Source organism: Alosa alosa, chromosome 4, assembly GCF_017589495.1.
Source record: "Alosa alosa isolate M-15738 ecotype Scorff River chromosome 4, AALO_Geno_1.1, whole genome shotgun sequence".
Lineage (NCBI taxonomy): Eukaryota > Metazoa > Chordata > Actinopteri > Clupeiformes > Clupeidae > Alosa > Alosa alosa.
Window position 1 is genome coordinate 21,335,028 of NC_063192.1, and position 17,211 is coordinate 21,352,238.

The following is a 17,211-nucleotide window of genomic DNA, read 5'->3' on the forward strand; positions in this document are numbered from 1 at the left end:
ATACACAACTTAAAATCAGCCTTCAATGTAATAATGTAAAGTTTATTTGATTTTGTTTCACATGGATTCCATCAGGTAAGTACACAGTTTCTGCAGAATCTTGGATAATCTTCCCTCTGGATGAAGATAATTATCAATAAAACTAATAAGAATACTTCATATACAATAACACAACACTACCTGAACCTGTTGAGAGTATCACGAAACGTCATCCACTAAGAATTAAGTGTTTTTTTTATTTTTATTTACCATATTTGTAAAGACTTACACAGAGAGAATGAGAAGAGAGAATATGTAGAGTTGTGTGTATGTGAGTGCACGTGTTTGTGTGTGGGTGCGTATGTGTGTTGAGCATGTATGTGTGGTTGTCTGCATTGTTGTAGCAGATTATATAGAGTATTTCTGTATGTCTTGAATGGTAGTGTGAAAGTTTGAAGAGAGAAGATGAGTGGCCAGATCAAAAGGCATTGATTGTTCTGTAAAAGTCCAGTTGCCACGGAAACCCTTCCGTTTGTTGATGCCCTGATGTTCTGTGCAATGCTGTGTGATGGGAGGATCTGCATTGGTTGCCCTGACAACCCTTCCGTTTGTTACTAAGCTGATGTTGTGTACATCCAATAACCACAGTAGATGCAAAATGAGTTTGCTTGCAGGGACAACACCCTCTGTTCCTCTCCTTTCATGCCAGACCCTTCTCAGAAACATGCATGTCTGTGAAAGTACAAATACTGAGTAATAACTGCAGAGGGGAGGTAGAGACAGACATGAAGGTCTGTGATGAGCGATTACTATGATACTGTGACAATCAATAGGGTGAGTTTATTGAGCGCAGCACTGTTCAATGTGCCTGAGGCACATGACATGGAAGCGACAGCCAGTGTTGTCAGCATGTCTGTGGGCCCAATACACTGCAGTTTCACTCTACATTCATTGCATAAAGGGATCGTATAATGCAACTAGTTAGTGTTGTCAGGCTGTCTCTGTGAAGCTGGTTTTTTTTTTTTTTGCTGGTTCTATTGACATGCTGTGACTCCTTTGAGTTATATGACAGAGAGGAGGTAAACACATGCAGTCCACGCTTAAGGAGTAGAGACTGGCCTGGCACAGTCGACATCTAGAGAGCAAAAAGACACCCCCAATATACTGTAACAAGAATAAAAAGTTTGTAAGCCATAAAAATACTAAAGGATTTCGTATCTGCCTTGTCTGAAAATGACAAGTTCTCTTATAGACCATCAATGGCAAGAGCATAGCAGGTTGTTAAAGCATACCATACATAAGACCATGCTAGTTACTTTTGCTGATGTTCTCCAGTTTGTGTGCCTGTTACATTTCAGCTTCTGTGGAGGTGTTCAGTCATTCTGTGTACAGTTGTCTGCAGAACAATAATAGTTCAGGAATCAAATATAAAAGACGACACAATGGTTCTAGATGATACAGATGCCACTTATAATATAAATAAGACAAGATTCATTCATCACAGACAGTAAACCCTGTAAGTCAATGCTGTACGTTTCAGCTGCAGCTCAGATAATCCACCAGTGCCTGTTCTGCATACCTCACTGTATCATTCTCCTCTACCTCATGTTCTTCTCCTCTCTTCTCTTCTCTTCTCAGATCTTATTTTAGCTATTTCTCTATAACACTTCCTTTTTGCTCTTTAACTCTTGTTTCATCTACAATGGCTCATCCCAACAAACAGTCACAACAATAAAAAAAGAAGAATGAAAAAGTTGCTTCCTCTAAAATGAACACACCAGATGTTTGCAAAATGATAGCATGAAAACAAAATCAATACACAAACAAACAAACAAACAAATAAAACAAACAAATAAATAAATAAATTAAAAACAAACAAAAAAGTTATTTTTGAAAAATGAAAGGTGGACTGAACTACAGGCTGCTACAAATACAACTTGTGTTGAATATTTCTGACCTCAACATAGTTTGCTTAAGAGCTTATATTGAGTACAAAACTATTCAACTGTCAATACACATCAGTTGAATTTAAATCAGTATTTATAATATTGATATTTACACAGCACAAATACACTCTCCCAAGATTACTATAGCTCTCATCCTTCAATTAAATTATCCCCTTTTTAGATATAGATCTATCCATGTTTGGTAGAGTATTCAAGTTTCTTCTTTGTCAGCTTATATAAGCGCTAGCTTGTTCCTGTGGTTGAATATTATGCTAGATAGCAACTGACTCGGTGAGAGGTTGGGTGAATCAGCCTTAATAAGTGGCACATCCACTCAAACTCAGATGCAAACTGGAATAGCTCTACATCGCATCAAAACAAGGACTCTTTCCAATTCCATCAGGCTACACCTTTTATAAAAGGAATGTCAGATCCCCTGTCCCCCTTTCCCTCCCTCATTCATTGGTCAGCTTACATATAAACAAACAGACAGATGGAGGAGTGAGGATTTGTGGGTAGCTGGCAGGTCCCACATGCTGTAATTATAACTCCACCCCCTGTATAACGGGAAGTGTGTAAGAGAGAGAGAGAGAGAGAGAGAAGTCATAAAAATGTTGCAAAAGACTAGTTGAAGTGTAATGCAGCATGCATACAAAGTTTAAAAAAGTTTAAAAGTATCCAAAGTAACTTCACTTAGCATATAAAACACTGTTAGCCTACTACTGTCAGACATAACTACTAGAAAATAGAAAGGCTTAACTCATTTTACTTGTGAGGCCATCTTTTTTGTTTAAATAATGACTTTATAGTGCCCTCCACATTTATTGGCACCCCTTGTGAAATTGAGTAAAAAGAGACATACAAATAATCTTTTGGCAATTCATTTTGGTGTCACAATGAAAACAAATAGGACAAATCCAACCTCAAAGGGAAACAAATTTATTCTGAGAAAAAAATACCTCATAAAGAAATACAATTTTTTTTTTACAAAAAGACAAGTGCCACAATTATTGCACCCTGCATTTCATACTTTTGTTACGCCTCCATTTGCTAATGTAACAGTTCGTAATCTATGATGGGATCTGGGAAAACCCATCACATAGTGACGTTTCACCAGTTTAAGGTGAAATATCCAGGATGTGGCTAGGATGGTATCCAGCATGTTGCTAGGGGACGGTATCCAGGATGTTGCTAGGATGGTATCCGAATCTTACGTTGGTGATATTTCACTAGAGAGAGTTGAAACGGAGCAGTAATCAAGGATCTTTGATTTCACAATGTGATGGGTTTTCCCAGATTCCATTCTTCTCCTATGACATCCCATAAAGTTGAAGAATAGAAACCAAGGGACCATTCCTCTTACAAAATCTCTTTCTACTGTAGGTCATCACGTGTGCATTCTCTTCTTTGACTCCATTTTATGTACTATTACTCTTTGCTTTTGTTTATGTAAAGCACATTTGAAACACCCCTGTGTATGAAATGTACTATATAAATAAACTTGCATTGCCTTGCCACTGTCTTCTGTGGAGTTTACTGTGCTGTACTGAGATGCCAATTGCAGAACCTTATTTTTCTGTTCAGTAAACCATTTTTGTTTTGATCTGGACATGTATTTTGGTTCATTGACCTACTGAATGATCCAATCATGACCCATGTTTAATTTCTTGGCAGATTCTTTTTGAAAATGTTCAGGATTTTATTGGAGTTCATTAGACCATGCACCCCAATGAGGTTCCCAGGGCCTTTGGAATAAAAACAGCCCCACCATATTACAGACCTTCTACCATAATTATCATTCGGCACAGGGTTCTTTCCAGTATAGTCATTCTTTGGATGCCAGGTAGCGGTAACGGATGCCAGGTAGCATAGCTGTGCATGTGGAATGTTAGTAAACCTCACTCCCCAACGCCTCATGAGTAATGCTGGCATGAAAGCTAGCAGCCTGGGCTTTTAGCTTGATTGTCAACACGCTCGACTCCCGATCTGAGGTGGTGCTGTTTCGCGGGTTCTAGTCCGGGTGTGTGCAGGGCTGAACCGCGCAGGTTCAACACAATGCAGGTTACATGTGCACCAAACCTGAGTGCAATTTTCATGTTATCTGAAAATAGACCACGATTCCAGACAAAGTCCCTATAGCATTCAGTTGCTCCTGCTGTTTACATTTGTAATTAAATGACAGAAAAGGCTTTTACTAAATAATCTATAAGCACAGAGATCACTTTTGGAGATTTTTTTGAGACTTGGTGACCCCAAGATGATGCTTTTTTCTGTATCTCTCCAACAGTGATTCTTATGATTTCTCATTGCCTCCCTGACCATCCACATGGCAAGTCAGGATAAGCATGGGTCTTTGTCCTAGCAAGTTTAACAATTCCAGTTGATTAGAACTTTTGATCATTTAAATCTTTTGAAGTGTAAATATAGGCAACCAAGTACCTACTTTTTATAGCCATTCCCTGCCTTAAAAATGTCAACTCACTTTCATTTTATTTACATTTAATGTATTCCCTTATCTTTCCCTTATTGAAAAACGACTAGGTGATTTTACCTCTGTGTCACTTCATACCTTAGTAAAAAAGGAAGTACTGGATTACTGCTGAAGTTCGAGGGGTATTAATAAATGTGGTATGTGTTTTTATCAAAATAGTTAACTTTTTGCCAGAATAACTTAATTGCTTCACTTTAAGGTTGCTTCACTTTAAGATTGCTTCACTTTAAGGTTGAGATTACAATAAATCACCAAAAGATCATTTTTTATACATGTTTCATCTAATCAACTTCAACAGGGGAACCAATAAATGTGGAGGGCACTGTATAGTTTTTTGGCCGCTGACCTTATTTCCTGTGTGTGTTATTTTTGTCATCGAAACCGATGTGTCTCACCGCAGACAGACACATTCACTGCATATGTTCACTCACCTCAACAGAGCCGTCAATCGTCCTCCAGGCTCACATCTGATTGGAGAAGGAAGTAGGCTCCTGTTCATAGCCGCCCTGGTTGTAGCCCCCCTCGCTGTAACCGCCTTCCTGGCCGTATTCGGGCTGATACCCGCCCTGGGAGCCAGCGTATTGGTCCTGCTGGCCGTAGCCTTCCCCGTAGCCCTGCTGCTGGCCGAAGGCGTCGGGCGCGGGGGGCTTCTCGCCCGAGGGCACATAGGTGCCAGCGAAGGCACCCATCCAACCCGTCTCCTTGAAGATGAACCACAGGTTCCCTCCCCACAGGATCAGATTGATGAAGCCAAATGCCTGGGGAAGGGCGGAGTGGGTAAGACCACAAGTCAGACCACTGCTGTATCAGTTTATTTAGATTCAATGCGTCCTGTTCAATTTGACTGCAATTCATCTGTTGGAGTCAGTTCACATTAGGCTGGTGAAGTAAAATACTTTTGGTACATATGTATATTAGATATGATTAAATAAGATAAGAGGTAGCTCAATTAAATTATATTCAATTAGGCCCAATTCATAAATATTCGATAGAACTGGATTCAAAAAACACAATCCAATCAATGTTCTTTATCTGATAAAATGCACTTGTCAGGTGTTTTTTTTTTTAAGTAGAATACGTAATTTAATAAATAACTGAGAAGTTGAGTTCCTTGTGATTGCAGTTGAACTTTTCTCCAATTAGACATTACTATGGTATGCCTCAAACCAAACCACAAATTGATCTCATCTCTCATATCAAATCAAATGTGTCTTATTTAACTTATCTAGTCATATCTGTTAGCATAGCAAATGCATATGTGCATATGAGCATATTTAGAGCATAACCTTATCAGCATCTCTACTGCAGCTGACTCAGCAAGATGCTCACTTAATCAATGCATTCCTCACCTTTGCTGTGTGTGACTTTGTATGATTGCATTCGTAAAACTGAATAAGTAACGGAATAAACATAAAACTATACTACAGCAATGGGAAACTTTTGTAATTCTGATGAAGGCCGCCTTACAGGCTGAAACGTAGGTGAGTAAAGACTTGTCATACTGTATGGAGCCAGAGTGTGTGGCATCTTTTTTACCATTTAAACCTTTGTAAGATAACACCATAGGTTTCTCAGGGAGCATGCTTATTGAGAAATCAGTATTTTTCGCACCGTCTTTGTACCTGGTTTACACACTAAGTAAGTGAATACATGTAAATACTAACACTGTAAAGCTTCAGCAGTAGGACCTATTGTAAGACAACAAACTAGACACACTCCACAGGATCGCCTTGGACAACTCCTTTGCATTCTCGTAAACAAAAATCCCACAAAAGGGATTTAGTGCCAAAGCCTAATGTAGTGTATGCAATGCAAAGATAACGGTCTAGAGACGCACCCCAGAAGTGATGAGGCTGAACACCATTGGGTTAGTCACCTTGGCCAACTTTATGTAGGTAAAATAAGGGATAACAGGCGCTGAAGTGTCCCGAAATACAGAATTAATAGCCACCCCACTAGCCAATCAGAAAAGAGTATTTGTTGCCTCCGGGTGATTAGCAACAGTCTGGAAACGCACCACTGAAGTGTTGAGGCCGGACACCACCGGGTCGGCAACCTCACGGCAGCGGTTCTCCTCCCGGTCGCAGGCTTCAATGAGCGTCTTGACGTTTTCGGGGTCTGTGGCCACCTTGACGTTGGACAGGCCCTTCGCCCAGGCACAGGAGCAGACCAGCCACATGAAGGTGAATACTGCCGAGACGACAAAATCCTGAGGAGACGGACAATATTTTTCATGTGATCTTCATTTACTCAATTCCTGATGTTTCATGTACAACATAGAGTTTTACTAAAACACCGCCAGTCCGCCAAGGCTATAAAGTTCTGGAAGAGACAGAGAATCATGTTCTTTTAACATTTTCTATTCAGATTTCAGATAATTATATTCATATTTTCTATATTTTCCTTAACTCGCTTATTTATGTTTACCATAGAGCTTTACTTAAACAATTTTCTGCTGATGATTATCATTTTCAAAATGTTAATATTAGAGATTTATCTCACTCATTTCATTATTGTTAATATCACTGACATTAAGTCTTTGCTGAATAAATGTTTAATTCATAGATCTATTACTAAGCCCAATTACCGTAATTTCCTAACTATTAGCCGGGGTTTATACATTGAGTTTGCAAAGTTTTTTCATCTATGATGTTAATGCACGGGGGCAGTTAATATGGTATTAATATGGTTTCGTTTTGTTTAGCTTGCATAAAACACTGTCCTGCGGTTTACACACAATGCGGCAAATACACAGAAAATTACTGTATATATTTTTTTTTAACAAATATCAGATTTTTAATGAGGTATTAAGAGAAACCAAACCAACCAAAGAAAGAAAAAAGTAAGAAAAGAGAAAGGACAGTTAAAAAATAGATAGTGAGGTTTATTAAGAGCCGGGAGAGTGTGGAGTGGGAGATGAGGGATACTGTAAGGTCAAACAAAAGAGAATGACCGCACAGCAGAGTAGCTCCCAAACTTAAAGGTGCTCTAAGCAATGTTGGGTAACGTTACTTCTGTTGAGGTTCAAACAAAACAAAGAGCTAGCTCGCTACTCCCTCCCCCTCCCTCCCGTGCAATTGAAACTCTCCAAAACACACATCTCATTGGTGATCGGCTGGAACAGTTTGTTATGTTTTTATGGTCCAGGCTGGAACAAGCCGTTTTTGGAGCCTGGGCTGTCCACAGAGACTGCGTTTTTTTACAGTGTATTCAGGGCACAGGCAGCTAGCAGATGCTGAGGTGATGTTTGCTGTATGTGACAAAAAATGTTTTAGCTTAGAAAACCGCGTAACATCACTTAGAGCACCTTTAAACTGAAATTAAAAAATAAGTGGTTCGACCCAACATTTTGCCTGAAGGAGACCCTTTCAGTTCAAAATGTTGCTTCTTTTGGATTTGGGAGCTACTCTGTTGTGTGGACATTCTTCATTTTGTTTTACCTTATAATATACTTTGTTGTGCACCTGGCCAAAAGATAGGAGGGATGTGCACAGCACGTAACCCCTCTGCAAGACTAGATGAGCGATACTTACCACCTGAGGGCCCCTATTGTTCTCCTTGTACTTCTCCATGATGAACAGGTACACGGCGATGGCAACCATGGAGTAGAGGAATGAGAAGACCGCAATGGTGACGAAGAACTCGGCCGAGCCCGAGTAGTCTCCCTCCAGGAAGAGCCGCTCGGGTTTCTCCCCCCTGCAGGTGGGCGCGTCAAAGTACACCTGGTGCAGCCTGCAGGGAGAGAGGAAATGGAGAACATTACAGGACAGACAGGGGCCTAGCTGGAAGGCTTGTGTACAAGGGTCCTCAATAAAATATGTACATACATACGGGGGCCTTGCTAGAAAACTTGCGTGCAGGGGCCTAGCTAATGTACATGGGCCTATAAAAATTAGGGGCCTAGCAAAATAAATTATCCTCTAAAGAAAGTACAATTTCAACCTCTAAAGTAAAGACGAAAGGAAAGAAGCTACACTGCTTGTTATACTGTATGTTGAATATGTTCAACAAAAATGGCAGTGATATTTCAAGGACTATAAGATAAAGGAGTTCATGGATTGCACAAGATCTAGTGACCTCTAGGCATGAACTATCTTAAATCTAACTGTGGCCTACATGTTTATGACTACCTTTCCTCAGAATCACTGTGAGTGATGACGGGAGGTCACACCCAGATGACTCATATTCATGAGAAACAGACAGGCGTAGAGCTCTGTCATACACAGGAAGAAAATAGAAAAAAAACAAAGGCCCAGAGCCTTGACAGAAGTACATATGCACACCCTTGTGCAATTCACTACATGTGCAATTCATTTACGCAAATAGCTTTGCTGATAAAGACCTGATGGTGGGAATTTTGCAAAATTCAACCAGGAAGGTTGTCAGCTAGTTAATAACAATAATAAGCTTTATTTGTATAGCACCTTTCATACAGATAATGCAGCTCAAAGTGTTTTACATTTGTAACATTTAACACAATAAAAGAGAAGAAAATAATAATAATAATAATACATTTTGAGACTAACGCTGCAAGTTGTTGCGGTAGTATATAGGCTTTGCTAACAAATGCTTAGGCTAGCAAATGCTTATGCTTAGACCCTGTTGATGTGGACTCTAAGCGGTTAGCCTTAGTATGTTGTTAGTATTTGTTGTGATTATATGAATTTATATACAGATAAATGCCTAGGATAACAAATGCTGATGTGTTGATGTGGACTCTAAGCAGTTAGCCTTAGTATGTGTTTTTTATGTCAATGCACTCACTCCAGAAAGCCATGCTGACATTGCCCATTGGCATAGCCTCGTGCAAACATTTTAGGATCTCTTTTTAAGACCTCTCTAAGATCTTTGGTCTCGTGACCAGGTGTCAGGTGACCAGGTGTCAGTCACAGTCAGGTGTAGTTGTCAGGTGTGACGTGTGACACTGACCTGAAGGGGTATGCAAACTCCACCTCTAATGCCAGGTCACTCTCTGACCGATTCTTGCACTCCACGCTCAGCTCGAACTTGCCCGAGTAGCCACCGCACGTGGAGAAGGCAAAGATGGAAAATATCTGTGGAGGAGAAGAAAGAGAGATTAGAAATAAATAAAGAGAGAGTGCGCTGTATATCTGTCACAGTTCAGTGAGTGAGAAAGAGAGACAGGCAGAAAGCAATAGGGTCAGATTGAGGAAGTGAAAGAGCGTGTGCGTGCATTTGAGGGGTAGTGGTTGCATGTTAGATCATGAGGGGGGGACCTTCTGTGGGTAAAAAAGGAAAATCGAAAGGTTATAGATATCAGGTGCTTAAGTTTACTGGAAGTTGCACTGCATGACTGCAGCAAAGAGAAAGAAAGACCCCAGCACATCAAGAGAGATTACAGGATGGCTATAATTAGAGGAAACGTTTGAAAAGAGGAAGGTGGAGGATCATTTTTCACTCACTATACTTATTTATAACAAAGACAAACAAACAAAAGGCATTATTTCTCCAAGACAGCCTACATGACTGCAGAAAAAGCCTCTTATGCGGTGGGTGGATATTTCTGCCCACATGGACAACAAAACACCAATGGCACGCTTTCTCATCTGCTGAATCCCGCCCTACCAGGGCTAAACCAATCAGAGCTCACTGCTTGCAAACACACACACGGCGTAAATCAGTGCTGCACCTGTTGCTATGGTTACCCAGATACCTAAAGCTGAGCATGTCTGGGAATAAAGGATTTTGAATGTGTGTGTCTTAGTGTTGTGGCTCCTCTGTGATATATCAAGTTTCAGCGCACAGAAAGAATCTACACCTTAAGTGTAGCAGCCGTAGTAAAACACTCACATACACACACACCTTAAGTGTAGCAGCCTTAGTAAAACACTCACATACACACATTCCTGCACACATGCACCTTACCTAGCACGCACATACTCATACATACATACTCAAACTCATACTGAACTCTACCACACACACGCACATGTGTGCGCGGGCACACACACACACACACACACACACACACACACACACACACACACACACACACACTTATCCACTCTCACACTTATTACCAGTCTCATTTATACCTTTCTCTCTCACACATGCACACACACACACACACACACACACACACACAGAGAGGGGAGATTAGTTGGTGAGACTATTTTTACCACACCCTCCCTCCTTCCCTGCAGGCGAGATCCGATTGAATGGAAAATCCGGCTATTAATCTGACTGAGGTGCTTCACCATCTGTCACTAAACGTTGAACTGATTTACTGCACACACACACACACACACACACACACACACACACACAGGTACACACGTTTGCACCATTGCATTCCTTTGCTAAAATAAAAACAAGTTACTGTGACAAAATACTGGTTCCTGCAACTTCTACAATACCATCACACTAAGGGACTACTATATGGGAGCAGACCCCTAGCTAGTGCAATGAAGGAGGTGAGAGTTCCTCTTCTTTGGACCTCTTTATTATATATGGCAGGTCAAACACATTGGGGTTCCCCCTCTATAAAAAACAGCAAATTGATTTTCTTCGTGTGGGGCACTACTGCAGTGTGTGATGGATCCACAAAGATCTCTGATCGCTAAATGCAATATTATGCACACACCACTTTAATTACAGTAATAACCACAGTATTGATCCAAGTAACGGAAATTAATTTGGCATCTTGCTTTGTCGCTTAATCAGCGATCTGAATGGACGCTAATAGTAGGCATGGACTACAAATGATCTGAATTTTACCATACCCTCTTCACCAATCATCTCCGCAACACACACACACACACACACAAACACACACACACCCACACACACACAGAGACAGACAGACAGCCACACACACACACACACACACACCCTCTCACCAAGCCACCATCACCAGAGACAGTAGCCTCTAATCGTATTTGGCAGTCTAGTGGGTCATTATCGGTTTTTAATTATGGTTATGAAAGGGCAGTGTGTGTGAATGGGGGCAGAATGGGAGACAGAGGGAGTCATCTGATGAAATGACAAGGAACGCCAGCATAAGACTGAAACAGATAACGATGCGGAAAGAAGGTATCATAGCTGTACAGACTGCTCTTCTAAACATTGGCGATATGTGTTTTAAATATGTATTTGTACTGTCATCAGCATACTGTATCTTAAATATTTATTAATTAAAATCTTACTGGTTATATATTTAAGATATATCTATGTATGTATGCTTGCATCATTATTTGGCTAGTTTGAAATGTGCTAAAATGCATTTTCCTTGTGTACACTACACAGCACCTAGGTTCTGTACTCCATTCTAAATGACCTGTGAAACATTACAGATGTACTGGCTTCTGAAGCTTTTCTGCAAGTGTCTTAACCAATCAGAACAAGGAGCTAAATTTACAATCAGGGGTTAGACCTCTACAATGTCAGTCAAACCCAAGACTGGTGGTGATTGGCTGAGAGGTTCTGTAGTGAGTTTTTATTGGTGGAATAGGCAGAGGGCGGTAGTAGCCTGATTAGCAGTGTCATTGCTAGCTTCATTAGCTTCCATCTTCTCGCTTTGAGTTGTTCTACATGAGCATTTTGAGCAACTCTGTCTCAGTTCCGACATACCTTTCGACAGTTAGATAATATTAATTATTTAGTTGTTTCCTTATACATTTTTATCTGAATCAAATACGTTTCATCATAATGTAGGCAAATATTCTTATGCACACTTTATTTCCATCAAAGGGAGGGTGTGTTGTTTCACTGACTTTGTATTTGTACTCAGTTGAGTGTTTGGTTGTTCTCCACTTTCAGCAGATTATCTAAAATCGCAAGATTTCTCCAAAAGACCACAGTGTAGTCCACAGTGTAAACTACAGGAAATGCTTTTAGCATAAGTGGAGTAGAGTGGATCAGATGGTTTGCTTTGCGGCCAATAGGGCTGGTGAATCAACTGGCAGAGAGGCAGATGAGGTTTACTTTGCTAATCTGTGTCCTTAAATCCAGGATTACCAAACGGCTCTCCAATTTTCTGCAATGCTCACAAAACGGTAAATCTGCTGCTACCAAACGGCCTTTTTTGGTAAAAAGAGTTGCTCCAGGTCTATTTTACAGTGATATAATCTGATCATATAAACATATACCACTGTGAATCTATGCAGTTATCATCTACTTCAACAAACCATAGAGGGTTACAGATTTTAAAAATCAAAGTCAAATTTTGATGGCCTGCGTCAAGACTGACAACACCGATGTCACGGAATCACAGAATTACCCAATAAAATATCCTTCACAAAATGAATGGTTACAGGGACAGCGCCACGGCACGGCAGCCCCGCTATCTTTACAAGGACCGACTAAAGCAGCCCCGCTATCTTTACAAGGACCGACTAAAGCAGCCCCGCTATCTTCACAAGGACCGACTAAAGCAGCCCCGCTATCTTCACAAGGACCGACTAAAGCAGCCCCGCTATCTTCACAAGGACCGACTAAAGCAGCCCCGCTATCTTCACAAGGACCGACTAAAGCAGCCCCAGATTCACTCCCGCTTTGCGTTTAACTTCTGCATTTTGTGCAACTCTACTGTAACATGCAAACTTGCACTGCTGTTTCTGTTCATTGGACATCTCACGCTGCACCAGCCTGCTCCACCTGCCTCAGCGCCTGTGGCAGTCGCTCTCCGGGGACCTGAGTTTCCGCCCTCTTGCTTCGCCAGGCCGCTGCGTTTTTGTGGCCGCAGCAGTAAATAAGAGCAGATGCAGAGCCATTGCTTTGCCCTCTCTGTCTCCCTCTCTCCTCCTGACGCTGCAAACTGAGGCAACATCAAGTCCACCCCCCACCCCTAACATCACCGACAGAGTCAGCCAAAGACAGCACATTTCTCACTCCGGACTAGCTGTAAACACGGTAAATCACACCATAATTTGTTGCTACTGTACACAGTGAGAGTGTTTAATGAATATTAAATAGCACTTCAGGACTTAGATTTGTAATAGCTGTCCTGACTTGTGATAACAGCATAAACCAATCAGAGCGTGAACGAAGGGACTGGTAAGAGGGACTTGTAGGCTTGTCTTGTCTGTGCAGGTATTGAGTGAGAGGACTGCGTGTGAGGGGAAGAAAGGCTCCATGGATGGTCTGAGTCTGACAGCACTGATAGAGTGGAAGATAATGGCACATCGTAGAAAGAAACAGGGAGACAGGTGGACAGAGTGAGACAGACAGCCAGCCAGGCAGCAGGAGATAGATAGATAGAGAGAGAGAGAGAGAGAGAGAGAGAGAGAGAGAGAGAGAGAGAGAGAGAGACAGGGACACTTGTGTAAATATAAATCTTTTTGACATGGACACATGCAGACATAAACAATGTTTTTACTTTTTAGTTTACATGTATGGTCTATATGTATGTTTGTGTGTGTGTTTGTGTATGTGTATGTGTGTGTGTGGTGGGGGGTATTGCATTGCATTGTTTTTTTGTTTTTTGTCCTCCATCCTTCTTCTTTTAACCTCTATTACCTATGGATATTTTATATACATTCTATATATATTCTATAGATCTATGTATGTTACACATAAATGCCTATACACTGTTTTGTATCACTGTTTTGGCAATGCAGATGCCCCTTTAGGCATGCCAATAAATTACCTTTGAATTTGAATATTGTCTATAGTACAGAGTACCAGAGACAGTAAGGGAGACAAAGGGACAGCAGGAGATAGACAGATAGAGAGAGAGATGAGAAAGAGAGAGACACAGGGGGACAGAAAAAGATTGATAAACTGAAGTACAGAGTACCAGAGACTGTAAGGGAGACAGATGGGCAGAAGGAGGGGAGGAGAGAGGAAGAGAACGAATAGAAGAGACACAGAGAGGAAGACAGAGAGCTGACATACTGCTGGGGAGAAAAAAAAGTGTATGAGCAGGCCTGCACCACTGCCATGGCAACACTATACATCAGGGATGGCTGAGGAACCGCGATACTGTTTCTATGGAGACTTGAAGGCAATTCTCCCCTCTCTGTTCACTTAGCACTTTACCTGGCTCTTCCTCTCTCACACTTGAGAACACACGTGCGCGCGTACACACACACACACACAATGTTTCAATATTATATACTGAGGGACTTACCCATTGTAAAATCTTTATAAATGCCACTCTCTCTCTCTCTCTCTCTCTCTCTCTCTCTCTCTCTCTCTCTCTTGCTCTTTCACACACATATACACGCACACTCAAATACATAATTCATTGAACAAATACTCAACATAGATGGAAATATATATTCTGTAAACATTTACCAACACACACCCACACACGCTCACAGATCACGAATACGAGAAATCTGACACTTAAGAATTCAAACAAGTAGAAAAGTCTAAAAAAAGCCATTCTCAGCCCTTTCCCTTGTCCTTTGGTCTTCAAGTAAACACATGACTGCATATTTATGCAGCCGAGTGACCACAGGAAGGGACAGGCTGTGCACAGTGGCATACAGCGCGAGCGTGCCATGGCCAGGGAGCGTTTAATCTCTCACAGGCTGGCATCGGCCCAAGGTATAAACAGACTGGGCCGCCTCAGTTAGAGGAGAAACCACGGGGGAGGAAGAGAGTGGGCGCCCGCCATGGGGATACTCAGCCTGCCCAAGCATTAGGCTCCATTCACAGAGCTCACGGAGAGAGAGAGAGAGAGAGAGAGAGAGAGAAAGCAAGGGAGACAGAGAGAGAGAGAAGACAAAGAGAGAGACAGCAAGGGAGACAGAGAGGGAGAGAGAGAGAGAGAGAGAGAAGACAAAGAGAGAGACAGCAAGGGAGACAGAGAGAGAGAGAAGACAAAGAGAGAGACAGCAAGGGAGACAGAGAGAGAGAGAGAGAGAGAAAGACAAAGAGAGAGACAGCACGGGAGACAGAGAGAAAGAGAGACAGCAAGGAACACAGAGAGAGAGAGAGAGAGAGCAGACAGAGAGAGAGAGAGAGAGGCAGACAGAGAGAGAGAGAGAGAGGCAGACAGAGCAATCTTGTAATTATAGCTGGCTAAATGAAAAGACAAATAAATAAACAGAGATGCAAGCACATAAACCCATTTTTCAGCATTACTGGATTATGACCTGACGTTGCTTATAATATCTTGTAGGGTATTGCAGATCTCTGATATGCCGTAGTGTTCCCTTTCACAGCTTCTGGGCAGATCTGATTCTGTCAATACATTACATGAGGGGCAGCTGTGGCCTACTGGTTAGCACTTCGGACTTGTAACCGGAGGGCTGCCGGTTCAAACCCTGACCAGTAGGCACGGCTGAAGTGCCCTTGAGCAAGGCACCTAACCTCTCACTGCTCCCCGAGCGCCGCTGTTGTTGCAGGTAGCTCACTGCGCCGGGATTAGTGTGTGCTTCACCTCACTGTGTGTTTCACTAATTCACGGATTGGGATAAATGCAGAAACCAAATTTCCCTCACGGGATTAAAGGAGTAATATTATACTAATACTTATACATTCCTCATGTATTAGAACAGCGAAGAGGTCAGTGGAGGTTTGCCCATTGAACCACACGCTGAGTTCAGGTATAGGGCACACATATGTAAATGTGGAGAAGTACAGTATGTGCACAGATGACTAAAATGGAAAAAAACAGTGTAGGGAACGGTTTGGGTTAATGTATTACTCATTGAAGAAAAAGTAAAGTCACTCATGCGTTTTTCCAGTTTCTGTGTTGTTTTCAGTATGTACAGTAGGTATGTGTTGTTGTTCTTCTTCAAATTACAGACATTATTTACAAGACCAGCTGAAAAAAGATTCCCCAGGATAAAAAAATTAATCATATGTCTTGTTTTCTATATACTATGATTCTATGAGAGTAGTACTTATAGTACTCATTGCTGCACTAGCATGACCTTGTTGCACTGTACTTTGATTGTTTCCCTTTTTTGGATAACAGCATCAGCTAAATTAAATAAATGTAAATGTAAATCTTTTTTTGTGTGTTAGCTGCAGTATGCTCATCATGAAGAGGGATTGCCACAGCACAAACAGCCTCCTGTGGCTTGAAGAGTGGGAGTAAGCCCCTCTGATGTGATAAGGACCTTGAGAATTAGGCCTTGGCAGAGTATGTCTCCTCATTAGCTCATTAACTCCAGTCTCCCTTAAGCAACGGCGGTGGGCTGGAGAGAAGAGAGGGAGAGAGAGAGATAGAGAGAGAGACGGCAGATAGTGAGAGAGTGAGATAGTGTGATGATAATGAGAGAGAGGAATGGCAGGATGAGACAGAGGGAGGTAGAGAAAGAAAGAGAGAGAGAAAGCCTGGATCATGGATCCAGAGACGGATCATGCCCCAACCATCAACTGCCCATAAGCTCAGTTACCTATTACTTCCACACACTGCGACCCACCCACAAAGCTTTGGGATGTTCCCATCTCAGTATGAACAAAACACACACACACACACACACACACACACACACACACACACACACACACACACACACACACACACACACACACACACACACACACTAGCCATGTGCTAACCATCTCTTTCAGCCACAGCAAGATCTGTTCATTGTCTGTACATTTATCTGCACATGAAGTTCATAAATGTGGATTACATTTAATTAGGCTATTATTCTGAAGACATTGTAGGTCTACAGAGCGTGCAGTGTGTGTCTGCGCAACTAGACAAAGAGGGTTCAGAGAACTACAGAGGTAGTTACGTTTGAGAACGTGTGCCATGGTAGCCCTATCATCCATCAAAAATATGTCTTCGTAAGCAGACAGAGAGAGCGAGAGAGAGAGAGGACCTTAGAAGGAGCATGACTGCAATACACACACACACACACACACACA

At 41.7% G+C, this 17,211-nt stretch overlaps 1 protein-coding gene across 1 annotated transcript in view; it reads right to left on the reverse strand.

Moving 5' to 3' along the window:
* Positions 1-21: 21 nt before the first annotated feature.
* Positions 22-17,211, reverse strand: part of sypb (synaptophysin b) — a 22,557-nt gene continuing 5,367 nt past the window's right edge. The window contains exons 3-7 of the mRNA XM_048242290.1: positions 9,346-9,470; positions 7,950-8,148; positions 6,434-6,625; positions 4,848-5,174; positions 22-2,482 (exon numbers count right to left, since the gene is read on the reverse strand). Of these exons, the coding sequence (XP_048098247.1) occupies positions 4,878-5,174; positions 6,434-6,625; positions 7,950-8,148; positions 9,346-9,470 (813 nt within the window). The 3' untranslated portion in view covers positions 22-2,482; positions 4,848-4,877. The remainder of the gene's footprint in view (positions 2,483-4,847; positions 5,175-6,433; positions 6,626-7,949; positions 8,149-9,345; positions 9,471-17,211) is intronic.